The sequence below is a fragment of the Pinus tabuliformis genome, chromosome 9, assembly GCF_031772625.1.
Source record: "Pinus tabuliformis cultivar Carrire ecotype Pingquan chromosome 9, CPIR1, whole genome shotgun sequence".
Taxonomy (NCBI): domain Eukaryota; kingdom Viridiplantae; phylum Streptophyta; class Pinopsida; order Pinales; family Pinaceae; genus Pinus; species Pinus tabuliformis.
In genome coordinates, this window is record NC_142307.1 from 774122433 (window position 1) to 774140480 (window position 18048).

At 42.5% G+C, this 18048-nt stretch overlaps 1 protein-coding gene across 3 annotated transcripts in view; it reads left to right on the forward strand.

The window, feature by feature from the left end:
* The window catches only part of LOC149151012 (SEC14 cytosolic factor family protein / phosphoglyceride transfer family protein), a 232206-nt gene that overhangs the window by 57548 nt on the left and 156610 nt on the right, over window positions 1-18048 (forward strand). For all 3 annotated transcript variants that reach the window (XM_089446003.1, XM_089446002.1, XM_089446004.1), the window contains one exon: window positions 8936-9192. In XM_089446003.1, the coding sequence (XP_089302129.1) occupies window positions 8936-9192 (257 nt within the window). The remainder of the gene's footprint in view (window positions 1-8935; window positions 9193-18048) is intronic.

Sequence of the window (18048 nt, forward strand, 5' to 3'; positions counted from 1 at the left end):
GGTTTCCTTAGGCTTTGATCTTTGGCCTAGGGAAAAGTGTCCAAAAGAATTTAATTTTTCTCCTAAAGTAACTTTATAATTTTATAAAGTTAAATCTAATTTAAAAGTGACTTTAAGTGATAAAGTTACTAAGTCTAATTTTAAAGTGATTTTTATAAAGTCAATGAAAAATTAGAAAGGAAAAGTGACTTTGGAAATAAATGACTAAGTGGGTTTTTATTAAAGTGGGGTGAATTAAAAAATAAAAAGTGAGATTTAAATGAGCATTTAATCTCAGCCATTGATCTAAATCTATTTCAGCGATTGGATTCAGAGATCACCCAAAAGTCACTTGGGTCACCCAAAAGTCATTTGGAGTTATATTAAGGGAGGAAAAGGAGGAAAAGATCACATTCGATTTAATTCTTTCATGAACAGATTGGGAGAAGGAGAGCAAGAGAGCAAGAGAGATTTCTGAGCAGGGAGGAGAAGGAGACAGCAGCTTGGCACACATTCCAAGGCAGCAGTTGAGCAGATTTGTACAGCTGATTCAGCACACAGTGAAAGGCAGATTTTGGCACAATTTTCGAGGAGAGGTTTGCACAAAAATCGAGGAGCAGTTTGCTGGTTTTTTTGCACGCAAAACGAGGGCCATATAGCAGCATTTAATGCTGAAAGTGGGCACGAAAATCAAGGAGACCGTACAGCATTTATTGCTGTCCTGTTTGCTGTAATTTCCAGTTTGCTGTGAAGCATGGGAAAAGAGATAAGTTGTAAATTTGCTTGCTGATTTTTTGCTGAAAATTTCTCACTGTAAAAGGCAATTTTCAGAAATAAAGAAGAGCTCTCAAATTGGTTTTCCCCAAGAGTTGTAGGGGGTTTTTCCAGGGTCACATTGACCAAAAATCTCAGTGTTTAAATGTGTTTTAATGGCTGTTTATTACTGCTGATTTTTATTTCTGCAATTTCCAGCATTCTGTAAAATTTCCAGAATTTGTGTTTTCAGCAAATTTATTTTTTTTCAGCTTGTTAAATGTATGGTTATGGGAAAGGGCATTTAACTATATGGGAGAAATAAGGAGAAACTGAAAACCGGGGTGGGAAAACAAAAATTTCTACATGGTATCAGAGCTTGAGTGCTGAAGGGCAGTTTGGGACAGCAAAAGGAAAAATTACAGTTGCTGATTTTTCACTCAGAAAATTCCAGCAAGCTGATTTTTTCATAAACAACAGTTTTATCTTTACTACAGCAGTGCTATTTTTCAGTTTTAGGACAGCAGGATGTCATTGGGATTGAGGGTGGAGGATAGGCTGGATGGGCATATAAATTACAGCGTTTGGAAGGAGAAAATGCAGAGTATCTTTGAGGAGGCAGAAGTCTGGGATATCATGGTGCATACCAAACAGAACCCTGTTGTTGTGCCTATTGATGCTACTCAGTTGACAACTTATAATAAAAAGAACAACAAGGGTAAGAGGCTGATTCTAGACAGAATCAAAGACCATTGCATTCCTCATGTGAGAGGAAAGAGCAATGCCCATGAGATGTGGACAACATTGTCCAATCTCTACCAGAGTACCAATGAGAATCGGAAGATGGTCCTGAAGGAGAAGCTGAAGAACATTAAGATGGGTAATGATAGTGCAGCTGGATATCTCACAAAGATTACTAATGTGAGAGATGAGTTGGCAGCGATTGGAGAGGCCATTCCACCCACTGAGTTGGTGCGGATTGCAGTGAATGGCCTCCCCCGTTCATGGTTGAACTTTGCTGATGGGGTTTGTGCACGTGTGACCCTTCCCACATGGGAGAGGTTTTGGGATGATTGCATTCAGACAGAGATCAAGAAAGGTCAGCTTGGGGCAGCCAAGCCAGTTGAGCAGGATGAGGATGTAGCACTGGTGGCAGGAGGCAAGAAAGGCAAAGGGAAGAAGCAGGCTTCCACAAGCAGTGGTGGGGGCAAAGGCAAAGGCAAAGGTAAACAGGGGAACACACAGAAGGACTATTCCAAGGTGAAGTGTTGGAATTGTCAAAAGATGGGACACTATGCAGTTGTGTGTCCGGAGAAGAAAAAGAAGAAGGGGAAGAACCAGGACGTGGCAGCTTCAGCAGAGATTGAGGACTTTGCTGGTCGTTTTGACCGAGAGTTTGCGTTCACTACATGTGAGTCCTCTAGTGCAGGATCACCTGCCACACAGGTTCAGAGGGAGCATGCTTTTCCCTCGATTAGCGGAGCATCTTCAGGTATCTGGTATGTGGACAGTGGGGCTTCACGTCATATGACAGGAGTCCGTGAGTACTTCTCAGAGCTTTTAGAGAGTGGCACTGATATTGAGGTAGTACTCGGTGATGACAGAGTTGTTAGAGCAGTCGGGGTGGGGACAGTGACATTTCAGAGGGAGTCCAAACCTCCCTTGAAGGTGTCAGAGGTTCTTTATGTGCCAGGGATGAGGAAGAACCTCATATCCGTCTCAGCTTTGGAGGACAGAGGATATGAGGTACTGTTCAGGGGAGGACAGGTGTTGATGTATCCCAGGGGCACTCCAGCTGATTCAACTAGAGTGATAGGTGTACGCCATGCAAAGGTGTACAAGTTTGCATTCCAGCCCCTTTTGGCATTGAGCAGTAGTACCGACAGCATAGCTAGCAGTTCTGAGCTGTGTGAGATTTGGCACCGCAGGATGGGACATATGTATCATGGAGCCTTGAGGACATTGCGGGAGATCACTACAGGTGTGCCAGATTTCAGTACTGATCACTTTGATACTTGCAGAGGTTGTGCGATGGGCAAATTTGCCAAATCCCCTTTTCCCAGCAGTGACAACAGAGCGACGGGGATACTTGATTTGATTCATTCCGATGTGAGTGGTCGGATGTCTCATGTTTCCTTGAGTGGATATGAGTACTATGTTTTATTCATTGATGATCACTCCAGGAGGACCTGGATTTATTTTTTGAAGACCAAGAGTGAGATCTTCAAGTGGTTTCAGGAGTTCAGAGCTCTTGTGGAGACTCAGACAGGTCGAAAGATCAAGTCCTTGAGGTCGGACATGGAGGAGAGTACACCCTTGGAGAGTTTGTTGACTATTGTGCGGAGGCAGGCATTAGGAGGGAGTTCACTGTTCCTTACAACCCCCAGCAGAACGGGGTTGCGGAGAGGAAGAACAGATCCATCATAGGGGCTGCCAAAGCCATGTTACATGATCAGGGGTTGCCATTGTTCTTGTGGGCAGAGGCCTGCAACACAGCTGTTTACTTGCAGAATAGGAGTCCGCATCGTGCCTTGGGGCACATGACTCCGGAGGAGGCTTTCTCTGGGAAGAAGCCTGATATTGGTCATCTTCATATCTTTGGATGCATTACATACTCCTATATACCCAAGGAGAAGAGGACCAAACTAGAGCCCACCGCAGAGAAGGGTATCTTTGTGGGCTACAGTAAGACCTCAAAGGCCTTTCGGATTTACATTCCTGCACAAAGGAGAGTTGTTGTCAGACGGGATGTGAAGTTCGAGGAGGACAGGGCCTTTAGGAGGTCACGGGAGTTAGAGTATTTGGATCAGCCAGACCCTCAGCAGCAGTTGAGTCAGTCGCAGGGATCCAGTGGGCAGGGATCAGGAGGATCCGGAGGTACATCTATGAGGATGTCAGGTCCGTCAGTGAGCAGTGGCTCGCCGAGCCAGAGGGGTGGTGCTCCGGGCAGCATGCAGAGCAGTTCACTAGGGAGTCCATTGATGGACAGTTCACACGGTACCTCAGCTTCTACAGGTTCAGGTGCAGGCAGGAGGACAGCAGACAGACAGTCAGGAGTTCAGGCTACTGATGGTGATGAGGAGGAGGAGTTTCATTCTCCTATGGGAGAAGCATGCTCAGGGAAGAGAAAGCCCAAGTGGCTTCAGGACACCTTGAGAGATGCCACATCTGTTGCTGAGCCGAAGAGGCCGGTCAGAGAGAGTAGACCACCTGAGAGGTTTTGTAGCTATATGGCGATAGTTACCAACATCCTTGACTCTGAGCCTTCTAGCTATGAGGAGGCAGCTAGCCAGCAGATCTGGAGAGAGGCCATGCAGGAGGAGTATTCTTCTATCATGAAGAATGATGTTTGGGAGGTGGTGCCGAGGCCTGAGGGCAAATCCGTGGTTACTTCCAGATGGCTTTACAAGGTAAAGCATGCTGCAGATGGCAGCATTGAGAAATTCAAAGCGAGGTTTGTGGCTAGAGGGTTCTCTCAGGTAGAGGGAGTTGATTATGAAGAGACCTTCGCTCCCGTGGCTCGATATACTTCGATCCGCTCCATTATATCGACAGCAGCAGAGATGGGTTGGAAGATCCACCAGATGGATGTGAAGACCGCATTTCTCAATGGCTTCATACAGGAGGAGGTGTACATTGAGCAGCCACAGGGCTTTGAGGTGCATGGGAAGGAGTCCCATGTGTGCAGACTGAAGAAGGCCCTTTATGGCCTGAAGCAAGCTCCCAGAGCTTGGTACTCTAGGATAGATACATATTTGCAGGGGATGGGTTTCACAAAGAGTGAGGCAGATCCGAACCTTTACTTTATTGTGATTGGTGAGGAGCCTCTCATTCTGGTGCTGTATGTGGATGACTTGATCATTACAGGTGCAGAGAGACTCATAGAGCACTGCAAGAGAGATCTTGCGACGGAGTTTGAGATGAAGGACATCGGCTTGATGCATTACTTTTTGGGTTTGGAGGTGTGGCAGGAGGAGGGGCATTTCTTCCTGGGGCAGGGGAAGTATATTGTGGACATCCTTAGCAGATTCCACATGGAGGATTGTAGACCCATGTCGACACCAATGATCACCAACTGGAAGAAGCTTCATGCTTCAGATTCCGAGTTGGTGGATCCCACATTGTACAAGCAGCTGATTGGTTCCTTGATGTATTTGGTCAACACTAGACCAGATATCTGTTTTGCAGTCAACACGATGAGTCAGTTTATGTGTGAGCCTAGGAAGGTTCACTGGGTGGCTGTAAAACACATTTTGCGGTACTTGCAGGGGACAGTGGATTATGGTTTGGACTACAGGCAGGGAGATGGAGTGAGATTGGCAGGATACACTGATTCTGATTGGGCAGGTTGTGCTTCTGATAGGAAGAGCACTTCAGGGTGCTGTTTTGGGTTGGGTTCAGCAGTAGTGTCATGGTTCAGCCGGAAGCAGCAGTCAGTAGCACTGAGTTCAGCGGAAGCAGAGTATATGGCAGCCAGTCTAGCTAGTTGTGAGGCTATCTGGCTTCGCAAGATGTTGTTTGGCTTATTTGGTCAGCCGTTGAGACCTTTAGTGATTTACTGTGATAATTAGAGTTGCATTAAACTCACGGAGAATCCAGTATTTCATGACAGGTCAAAGCATATCGGGATCAGATATCATTTCATCAGAGACTATGTTCAGAAGGGAGTTGTGAAGCTTGAGTATATTTCCATTGATGAGCAGGTTGCAGATATCTTTACCAAAGCCTTACCACGGGGCAAGCATGTCTACTTCAGAGACAAGATGGGTGTGGTGAGGAACACCTTCCTCGGTAAGAGGGAGTGTTGAAATTTGGTACCGGAGGACAGGTGGTTCCCTTAGGCTTTGATCTTTGGCCTAGGGAAAAGTGTCCAAAAGAATTTAATTTTTCTCCTAAAGTAACTTTATAATTTTATAAAGTTAAATCTAATTTAAAAGTGACTTTAAGTGATAAAGTTACTAAGTCTAATTTTAAAGTGACTTTATAAAGTCAATGAAAAATTAGAAAGGAAAAGTGACTTTGGAAATAAATGACTAAGTGGGTCTTTATTAAAGTGGGGTGAATTAAAAAATAAAAAGTGAGATTTAAATGAGCATTTAATCTCAGCCATTGATCTAAATCTATTTCAGCCATTGGATTTAGAGATCACCCAAAAGTCACTTGGGTCACCCAAAAGTCATTTGGAGTTATATTAAGGGAGGAAAAGGAGGAAAAGATCACATTCGATTCAATTCTTTCATGAGCAGATTGGGAGAAGGAGAGCAAGAGAGCAAGAGAGATTTCTGAGCAGGGAGGAGAAGGAGACAGCAGCTTGGCACACATTCCAAGGCAGCAGTTGAGCAGATTTGTACAGCTGATTCAGCACACAGTGAAAGGCAGATTTTGGCACAATTTTCGAGGAGAGGTTTGCACAAAAATCGAGGAGCAGTTTGCTGGTTTTTCTGCATGCAAAACGAGGGCCATACAACAACATTTAATGCTGAAAGTGGGCACGAAAATCGAGGAGACCGTACAACATTTATTTCTGTCCTGTTTGCTGTAATTTCCAGTTTGCTGTGAAGCATGGGAAAAGAGATAAGTTGTAAATTTGCTTGCTGATTTTTTGTTGAAAATTTTTCACTGTAAAAGGCAATTTTCAGAAATAAAGAAGAGCTCTCAAACTGGTTTTCCCCAAGAGTTGTAGGGGGTTTTTCCAGGGTCACATTGACCAAAAATCTCAGTGTTTAAATGTGTTTTAATGGCTGTTTATTACTGCTGATTTTTAGTTCTGCAATTTCCAGCATTCTGTAAAATTTCCAGAATTTGTGTTTTCAGCAAATTTATTTTTTCCAGCTTGTTAAATGTATGGTTATGGGAAAGGGCATTTAACTATATGGGAGAAAGAAGGAGAAACTGAAAACCGGGGTGGGAAAAAAGAAATTTCGACAATTAATAATAATTGAAGATTAACTAATGCTCTGAAAAGATTTTAAAGTGCTAATTGCTAAGGAACACTGGTTCACCCCCCCTCTCAGTATTTCCAACACTATCCAGGACAATCGCTTCGCTTCCGCCATCTCCTTCCTATATTCCTTGAGCTGGTCTGCATGCTGAGGAACTGCCACTACATGGACAATGTTTTGGGGTTGATGCTTGGCAAATATGTGCTTCATGTATTGGGATTTTGGCAAGGTGGTATTTCAAGCACTTGATTCCACAAAACATTTCCATTCCACATTGCTTGCAGTTTAGCTTTAGTGTATTATGATCCTCATATGGTTCACCATACTTCCCCATTGGGTCCAATGGCTTTGGCATTTTGTAGGGCACTGATCAATGTTTTAAACCTATGGCACAAAATAAAAGGGGAAATTCAAGTCAACATGAAACTTAAAGAATGCTGCAATTAAAATATCATAGCTACAGAAGTGTCAAATCTTCCATTAAAAATGGGAAAGAAGAGGTATATCTAATGGATTTTACGAACCCTATATTAAATCTCAAAAAACAATGAAAGTACAAGCATAAATTTTTCTACATACCTGTGAATATGGGTATGGTAGATTGGAGTAAATCCCCACTCCACAATTGCTCGGCTTATGGCAACAAAACAGCAGATGGAAAATGATCACAATATCCTCAGATCTCAATCTCTCAGTCACTTTTGTAAAATGAAGGAGAAAAAAAACCCAAAAACCAGTTATAAGGTGACTGTCATATGGCCAGCTGATAATTCACGTCGACTTACAATATTGTTGGAAATTATCATGATAATTTTAGCTGATAATATTGCCTTAAGATATTTTCTGCAAGAATGGCAATATATTGCTGATAAGTGTAACATTGATATATATTAGGTATATAAAGAGTAACCCATTATCAAGGTACCCTACCAGAGAGTTCCTTATGATAAGTGCGCACTTAAGTTGTGTTGATAAGTGTATCCTGTGGAAACAAAGAATAAGAGAGAAAATCTCTGAAATTGTATTTTTTCCTTGCACAATAACATATATTGTAATACCAAATTAATTCAAGGTTGGTAGTGGAGATAAAAATAGATCTTCTGCACTGTCTACTTGCCTGCTTAAAGTACATCTTGCTATCTAAATTAGCTGCTCAGCTTTTCTGCTATTCATTCATAAGAATTACTAAAGATAAAATCAGTGTTAGAAATAGAGTTGTACAAGAAATAGACTATTAGTACTCATCATGCATACACTTCACTTTATTGTAAATTCCATTCATGCTCAGTATGGAGCTTTCTAGACGTTAAAAGACAGAAAACAAGGCTTACAGGAGGAGAATATGTATCTAGAATCCTAGATCCCTGACTATAGATGGCACAGGAATCAATAGAGAAGTATGACATTTATGTAGCTTAAAGTAGAGTAACCCATCTAAAATAGTTTCTCAGATTTTCTGCTTTTTGTACTTTTCAATTTTTCATTCATGAGAAACACGTAGGCTAAACTTGGTGCTAAAAATAGATTTGCACAAAAAATAGACTTTAGCTGTAGCAAACATCTAAATGAAGTCACTTCACTTTGTTGTGAATGAATGGTCACTATAGAGTTTTATAGACATTAAAAGACGTTGGAAAAGGTTAACAGGAGGGAGCTATGTATCTAGAGGTCAGAAGTTTCGCTAGAAAGTATAAAGTTTATGTAGTGTACTTAGAAATATCCCAGGCCTATATTGATTGGAATATTCAAGGAATGGATCTAGGGGTGGGAACACCCATTCTTAATAAGTATGCTCCAGAGTGTAGGCAGTTCATTTATTTCTTTGAGCTGCTATAGTTTGAGAATTATAATTTCTGTGATGTTTGATATGAATTTTCCTTCTTGTTAAGGTTAAGAACAAGTTTTTAATGAAAGTCCATCTCTTTTACTTCTTCTATTATATTGGTAAATACTAAATACTCTAGAAGTTACAAGGAACCTGTTATACTAAATGTAGGATAAAGTACAGAGAACTTAGAGAACGAAATTTCAACATAATAAATGGAATAGAACTTTTACAGTGGATATTACTTCTCTTGTTTTGTGAAGGGAAAACACTTTTTTTTAATATAATATAAACATATGTATTTATCTTTTTGATTAGTTTCACTGTATGATTAGGACAAATAAACATGTCATAATTATAAGTGACTAGTTGGTATTGAATAATCTGCAATGTGGATTCCTCCATTACTGATGATGTATAATGATCATTTTTACAGGTTAAATGATGATGAACTAGAAAGATTTTATGTTGCAGCAAGTGGGCACTATTCACATTTCATGTCATTAGTTAAGAAGACGATCAGATGGAGGGAAACATACTACTTTCTCTCACCACAGGAATTGGATAGCTGGTCACACCTGGTATTTTGGCATGGTTATGATATTCAATTAAGACCTTGCCTGGTTATTCGCCTCGGCCTTGCTTGCTCTTGTTTGCAACCAGATGAACGACCTCGCTTTGCCCAGGCAGTTGGTAAGAGAGCTTCACAGACACCATGTACCTATGAACTGGAGACTGTATGCATATACATCTAAATATGTGAGTGTGTGTGCAAAGTCTGTGTGTGTGAGAGAATATTTGAATAGAATAGAATTGAATTTACATTTTATTTATAAAAATGTCTAAAAGGTCACTTAGTCTATGGGACAAAGGAGGCTCACATCATAAGTGATATTCCAAGATACAAAGGAAAAATGTAAGGACATAAGATCCATAATGTGGTACAAATCCTTCAAGCTCAAGGAACCAACCATTCCTCATACAACAACATTAAGTCAGGCATTTGTATTTAATTTCATATATAATGGCACTGCTTGTAAGGCCACGGTGCCAAGGAGGCATGCTTCAGAAGTTTAAAGCTTATAAGCTTAAGAGGATCAACTATTCTTCTTATAGACAACATTGGGATGGGTATTCATAATCAAAACATCCTTTCCTTTCTAGCACAAGAAGCCATAAACCATTCATGCAACAAGTGCAACATCAATCAACAGTCCAACAAGAACACAATAGCAAGGAATGCATTTAAACCCTTGCTTTGTCTAGTCCAAGAACACAAACTGCAGTCAACAAGACTTATACCGATTTAGTTATGCCTTGACGTTGAGAAGGATGAAATTTAGATGCTAATTCCTGGCATACTTATCTTGGAAAATCAACCATACAAGACAAGCCGACCAATATAGACAGGGAAGTACTTTCCATTATTCCTACTCAAATGTGCAGATGAGAGCTAGCAGAAGCTCGCAATAAAATCATGGTTATATCACTGTACGTGAAAAGACTATCGTGTTGGTTTCCATAAAATAGACAATGTGCGCAGCACCATTGGAGTATTCTCCAAGCCAAGCAACCTAATTGTAATCAACTCTGTAATATGAATCTACTACATCTATCCAATGCATTCCAAGAGTAATGCCTATCAACCATACCAAACAGCTGAGTAAATACTTCGATCACATATCATACCTCACACAGCCAGTGGCACCATTTCAAATCAGAAATGCAAACAAATTTTCATCGTACATAAAAAACATGAGAAACACTTATCTCAAGAGCTATTGGCAACTGAGTTTGGGACAATGACTTCCCACCCAACCACAGACAGTTGCAGTCAAGCTCTCACTTGCAACTGTCACCCCTGATCTAGATTCCAGAGACTAAGGGATCTTTTGCTCTAAGTTCTCTTTTCAACTGTATGACTGCCCGCTTTCATCAGTTCGAATAGCCTCTGTTGCTTCACTGCTACGCTGTTCCAGCAGCTCGGATTCTCTCACTGCCTTGCTGCTGGGCAGTTCCTCTGTTGCGCTGCCTTTGCAGCTCGAGTCCTCCCTCTTGTCTTGGGCTCCCTCCCCCCTGTTGTCTAACCATTCCAATATCCCCTTCTAGCGGTTCGAATGATTTTTACTGCCTTTCTTCTGATAGTGACCTTTTCCTGCCACAACCTTTCCAGCCAATAGGAAGGGGGGCACCTGTCGAATTATTTCCAGATTTTTCTGTTGGTTGGCTGGCTGCAGTGGGTGGCCAGCATACCATACCAGCTGGCTGCCTGCCCCCTATTCTTTTTAATTTCTTGTCCTTTTTTATGCCTTGTAGAACTTGCCAAAGAAAGCATGGGCCTGCGTACTCTTAAAACCATCAATTCTGAAAATACCATGCCATTAAATTTCACTACCTAACTTTCAAGAGTTGAGATGACCAACTCAGATTTTCCTTCTTGCAGCTAGAAAATCTCCAGGTACCCAAGCAAGTGACCTTCCCCAGTGTTTGGAATCCGTGTCCACTCAACCCATTTTTTGTAGTTAACATACATGGCATATTTACAATGTATTTCACACTGGAAAAATGACAGGGCTGTCACATCCAATTCCTCAACCTCTGTCGTCTTTGCATGCCACTGATGAACACTAGGGAAAACTCGGCCCTTGAGCAACTCGACCTCCTCTAGATAAAATCAATTGCCCTTCGGAAACTCGACCTTTAAATCTCTTCCTACTTGGTCCTCCTGGATTTGCCCTAATCCATTCACGCTTCTCCTTCTCTCCACTCTTGATCCATAGCGTTGATTTTTGGTAGCATCGGATGTTCTCTGCCACGAAATTTGGTGGAGAGGCTAAGGCACATGAGATCTCCAAGACCTAGAAATCGTTTGGAGAGATTCCACCGGGATGAAGAGATATTAAAATAATTAATATTTTTAATGAGTTCCTAAGTCTAAACTTAGGAAAATTAAAATATTATTGTGTATTAATATAATATGGGTGAGAAAGTTCTAAGCGACGAGGATCAAGCCAGTTCTAATCTTAGCCGTTGATTAGGGATTTAATCTCGGCCTATTGAATCATCAACAGGAAAAGTATAAGAGGAGGTTTGAGGGTCAGTTGCAGACACACCAAGAGAGATCAGTCAGTTCAATTTTCTGGGGTGAGGTTTGCTGAGGAAATCGAGCAAGTGATTAGTTGCAGCGAGGGGTAGTTCAGCAAGAGGCTGAAGAATACATAGCAGAGAGGCAGCCAAGTGCCAAGAGAGACAGCGCAGGCCTAGGAGGGTTGACGCATAGGCCGTAGGAGCCAACGCAGAGGCTGTAGGAGCCAATGTAGAGGACGCAGAGGGCTGTAGAGGCTGACGCAGAAGCTGTAGAGGCTGACGCAAAGGACGTAGCGGCTGACACAAAAGTCGTAGAGGGCTTCAGAGGCAACATTGTGAGATTCTGTGGGGCAGATTGAGAGGAAATCGGCTGACGTAGAGCCGAGAGAGGGAGACGCAACTCCTGAAGGGTGATGCAATTCCAGAGAAGTGCTTGGAGCAGCTTTCGCTGTCCAGCACAAGGAACAACTAGAGTCACTGTGGGATTGATCATCCAGTTGCTGATTTGCCGAAATATCTGTCTCTGGATAGAGGTACTACTGCCGAGGACATTCTCTGAAGGGTGAGCCATTTATGGCACCCTAGTTGTATTCAAAAATCTGCTTAATAATAAAACCCTCATATATGCTGCACTGGTTTTCCCGCATTGGGTTTTCTGGGGATGATTGTGCAAAAATAACGATGTCCCTTGTGTTATTGTTTTTGTTTACTTCAGTGCATGATTTGTATATCTGTGAAGGCTGCATTTGTGTTTACTTTGATGTTTATGCAATTAAATAACTTGTTAATGTAAAGAACAAATAGGAGATAGTAAACCAGAAATTGCAGTAGGGGTTTTTGATTTGTTAGATTCATAAATATTCACATGGTATTCGAGCGATTGCAGATCAAGGAGAACTGAAGGCACTAGTTGAAGAAACCTGAGAATTTGCAACAGAGAAGCAGCTTTCCCGAGAGACAACGCTGTTCCAAAGCTGAAGAGGCAAGAAGGAGGAGTGACTCAGTGCTGAGAGGGTGACGCAGAGCTTGCGTTAGCATTCTGAGCCAGGAGAAGGGCCAGCGCAAAGGCAAAGAGGGGCAGAACAGGCTCACACAGAGCCACATCATCTTTCTCAGCCAGGAAGGATTGACGCAGTTGGCCGGGAGGAGCAGATTCAACCCAAGCTGTGATTGTGTAGAGCTTGAAGGGCTCAGATTCTTCAGTTGTCGAGGCTAAGGGAGTTGTGCAGATTGTGATTTGAGGAGCTGGTGGGACGTTGTTTCTGTCTGTGCAGAACAATGTCTAAGGGGACTGAACCAAGGTAGAGGGAAGCACTACCTCGACAGATTTCTAGCCAAGAAATCTAGATCCAAGTTGCAGCGGCAAAGGAGGATTGGAGAGGAGTGATTCGACAGTTGGCCGGAGGATTTCCAGGAGGGAAGTCGAGATTAGAGGGAGTCTAAAAAAAGAGGAGTAGAGATGGCAGTGGACGGATTGAGGAATAAAGACACATTGGACAGGGCTTCCAATTTTGTCATCTGGAAGGCCAGGATCCTGGCAATCTTGGATAAACATCGCATCAAGGACTATGCCTTGAAAACCGTAGTTGTCCCAGTTGACCCAAATGCAAATGAGAAGTATGAGGAGGCCGAGGCGAAGGCGAAATGCATGATTCTAGACGGGGTCAAGGATCATGACATACCATATATTGTTGAGAAGAACATAACAAGGGAAATGTCGTAGACACTGACCACCTCATACCAGGGCTCTTCCGTGTAGCGGAAGATGTTATTGGAAAATCAGCTGAGGTCATATCAGATGCAGAAACGAGAGGAGATAAATCCATTCCTTCTCAAGTTGCAAGGAATTGACGACCAGCTTACTTCCCTGGGGTCTACACTGGATCCAGAGTTCATGGTCAAGATTGCCCTGAATGTAGTCTTCGAGGAGTGGGAGACGTTTGTCCAAGGCATTTTGGGTAGAGCGACTCTCCCCAGTTGGGAAGAGATGTAGGCAACTCTTCGACAGGAAGAGCTCAGGAGATTGACCATGGTAGGGAGTAGCGGTAAGGGAGTTCGAATCAAGAAAGAGGAGGAGGATGCAATTCTAGCATCTATGGGACAACAGGGGGTTCAGGAGAGGAAAAAGAAAAATATCTCCAAGGTCAAGTGCTTCAACTATGGGAGCTGAGTCATTATGCATCTCAGTGCCCCAGGAAGAAAGGCAAGGGAGAAGCTTCCGACTCAAAGGCAGCTCCAGCAAAGGCGGAGAAGGATGTCGAGGCTGATGACGATTGTGCCATGAGTGCTCATGCGCCTCTAGAGAAGAGGTGGGGAGACATAGAGTTGTAGTCGAGAGGATTACATGCTGGGGCAGGATCCTTGAGGTGCCCAAACTCTTGGATCACATACGGCTACGGGAGCCCTTAACGACAATATCATGATGACAGGTGTCAGGTGGAGCAAGGTGTGATGGAGCGACAAGGCAGTGCCAGTGCAGAAGTTTGTAGCAGTGTAGTGGAGGTTGCAACAATGCAAGAGGCACAAAAGAGGTTGCAGCAGCGTAGTGGCAACAAAGGGAGCACAGGATAGCGGCAGAGGTAGCTTCAGCATCACGGGGCTTCCAGATTGCCAAGATGTCAGTGTTTGGTTGAAGTCAATTACTTACTTCTCAGTAACTGAGTTGCAGTGCAATAGTTAGCAGTGGCAGTGCTATGGGCGACATGATGCAACATTTTGAGAGGGAGTTGCAGTACAGATGTAGCAGTGGCAATGGCAGTGTCATGGGTAGCAGTACAGGAAGCAACAATGTAGTGGATGTGGGACAGCAGGCCAAGCAACATAGAGGACTGATGCGGAAGATCAATGTGATGCTTCTATGGTGAAGCATTGCTAGAGCACATTCCTCGCTAAGAGGGAGTGTTGATTTTTGGTAGCATCGAATGTGCTCTAGCCACGAAATTTGGTGGAGAGGCTAAGGCACATGAGATCTTCAAGACCCAAAAATCATTTGGAGAAATTCCACCCGGATCAAGAGATATTAAAATAATTAATATTTTTAATGAGTTCTTACGTCTAAACTTAGGAAAATTAAAATATTAATGTGTATGAATATAATATGAGCGAGAAAGTTCTAAGTGACGAGGATCAGGTCAGTATTAATCTTAGCTGTTGATTAAGGACTTAATCTCGACCTTTGAATCGTCAACAGGAAAAGTATAAGAGGAGGCTTGAGGGTCAGTAGGAGACACACCAAGAGAGATCAGTCAGTTCGATTTTCTGAGGTGAGGTTTGTTGAGGAAATCGAGCAAGTGATCAGTTGCAGTGAGGGGTAGTTCAGCAGGAGGCTGAAGAATACATAATAGAGAGGCAACCATGTGCCGAGATAGACAGCGCAGGCCTAGGAGGTCTGGCGTAGAGGCCGTAGGAGCCAGCGTAGAGGATGCAGAGGGTCGTAGAGGCTAAAGTAGAAGCCGTATAGGCTGACACAAGTCGTAGAGGGCTTCAAAGGCAGCGCTGGGAGATTTTGTGGGGCAGACTGGGAGCAAATTAGCTGACACAAAGCCGAGAGAGATCAGTCAGTTCGATTTTCTGAGGTGAGGTTTGTTGAGGAAATCGAGCAAGTGATTAGTTGCAGTGAGGGGTAGGTCAGCAGGAGGCTGAAGAATACATAACAGAGAGGCAACCATGTGCTGAGATAGACAACGCAGGCCTAGGAGTTCTGGCGTAGAGGCCGTAGGAGCCAGCGTAGAGGATGCAGAGGGCCGTAGAGGCTGAAGTAGAAGCCGTACAGGCTGACACAAGTCGTAGAGGGCTTCACAGGCAGCGCTGGGAGATTCTGTGGGGCAGACTGGGAGCAGATTAGTTGACACAAAGCCAAGAGAGGATGACGCAGTTCTTGAAGGGTGACGCAGTTCCAGAGCAGTGCTTGGAGCAGCTTTCGATGTCCAACACAAGGAACATCCAGAGTCATTGTGGGATTGATCATTTGGTTGCTGATTTGCCAGAATATTTGTCTCTGGATAGAGGTACTGCCGAGGACATTCTCTGAAGGGTGAACCATTTCTGGCACCCTAGTTGTATTAAAAAATCTGCTTAATAATAAAACCCTCATATATGTTGCACCAATTTTCCGGCATTGGGTTTTCTGGGGACGATTGTCCAAAAATAATGGTGTCCCTTGTGTTATTATTTCTGTTTACTTTAGTGCATGATTTGTATATCTGTGAAGGCTGCATTTTTGTTTACTTCGATGTTTATGCAATTAAATAACTTGTTAATGTGAAGAACAAGTAGGAGATTGTAAACCAGTAATTGCAGTAGGGCTCTCTGATGTGTTAGATTCAGAAATTTTCACAAATAGAGCCACTCACACTTAGAGAAAATTGCATTCTCTAAATGATGACTTCGTCACACAAATTGTGTCTTCACCTCCTCACTAAGCTTCCTTTATAATCTTCATTGAGTCTAAATCCCTAACCCCAATCTCCCTTCTAGAACCATCTTGGAGATCAACGATTGAGATTATTTCTAAGTCACTTAAATAATTAAATTATTTATCCTTATAAAATGACTTAATATTCCACAATGATTAATTTACTTTAATTATTGTACTTTTCTTAATTTAAACTTAGGAAAGAAGACATAAATCACTTACCCCACCATAAAGAATCCCCTGAAAAGGATCTCCATAACAGTCGCTCTAGGTATTAAGTCTAGTAACACTGTGGGTTCCTTTTGCCACAAACTTATTGAGAGCAGCCCCATCACTCCTAAGATCTATGGGCTTCCAAGATCCACAAGGACGGGCCCCCCCTGAGACCCATTGTCAACACCATAGGAGGGCCAACCTACCTCCTAGTAAAATACCTTGCCTTGAAGCTTAAACCCCTTGTTGGACTTACAGAGTCTTTCGTCAAAGACTCTTCTTTGTTTGTCAATGAGTTAAAGGGCATAAAGTTTGACCCTGGGGACATTCTTGTTAGTTTTGATGTGGTTTCTCTTTACACTTGCATCCCTATTAAGGAGGCTATTGAGGTCATCAATCACCTCACTGACCCTAATACCGCTCGATTAGTAGAGATTTGTCTTACTTCTACTTTTTTCTGCTTTGAAGGGGAATTCTATGAGTAGACATGCGAGGTTGCCATGGGCTCCCCCCTGTCCCCGATTGTTGCTAATCTTTTTATGGAAGACTTTGAATCCAAGGCTTTGGCATCAGCCCGTCTCTTACCTAAGCTATGGAAAAGATTTGTGGATGACACTGGTGTCATCTGGCCTCATGGCCAAGATGAGTTAGATCAGTTTTTCCAGCATCTCAACAATCAATCTTCCTCCATAAAGTTTACTATGGAGCAGGAAGTTGATGGGTGCCTGCCTTTCCTTGATGTTCTCATTTCGAAGAAGGATGATGGTTCTTTCTCCCACTAGGTGTTTCAGAAGAAAACTCATACTAAGCAATATCTTCATGCCAACTCTCATCATTTCCCTGCTCAAAAGTTGGGTGTTCTCAACACGCTTGCTACTCGTGCGCTGAGAATCTCTGATGAAAAGAACCTTGATAAAGAGAAAGCCCATCTTCTTAACGTTTTTGTTAATAATGGTTATAGTAGGCACCAAGGTTTGAAAGCTTTCCTTAAAGCTGGTAGAGGTCCCAAGGTTAAGAAAGACCCTAAAGATCGAATCTCAGGGGTGCATCTCCCTTTCATCTAGGGGATCATTGACAAGATTGCGAGAATCCTTAGGAAGCATAATGTTCCCTCAACCTTTAGACCCCTTAACACCATTTGTAGCTCCCTAAGATCTGTAAAAGACCCTGTTGACCCCAAGGACATGAAAGGTGTTTATGTTATTCCATGTTCTTGTGGGACCCCTATGTTGGTGAAACTGGGCGCTCTATTAATCAGAGGATTCATGAGCACGCAACTGACATCAGTCATTGGAGGACTTGGTCTTCAACCTTAGTAGAGCACGCAGAGAAGACTAAGCATCATATATGTATTGAGGAGGCCAAGGTTATTGCTAAGATTGCTCATTTTCATCACTGTAAGTTTAGGGAGGCCATAGAAATTGAAAGGAGGCCGAGCAATCTTAATAGGGATGATGGCTGGAAGATTAGCAGTTGTTGGATCCCTGCCCTTTCCTCTTAGGCCCCCCTCCTTTTTTTTACCCCTCTTCGTCCTTTTTTTGTTTTGTTTTTTGATTTTTTTCCCTCGTCTTTTGGATTATTTGGATTTCCCTTTCGATTGATTTGTTGTTTTCTGTTTGGTACTCATTACCTTTTCATTAATTTATTATTATTTTATTCATACAAATATACTTATATTTCATTTGGCTTTTATTGAAAATAAGAGGATAATAAAACCTCCCTTATTATTTATTTAATCTCTTAGTTTAAGTTCTAATTTTTTTTATTATTTTTTACTTAGTTTTTTGATATATAAATAAATCTGAGATTATAAGCATTTATTTTAGGTAATAAAT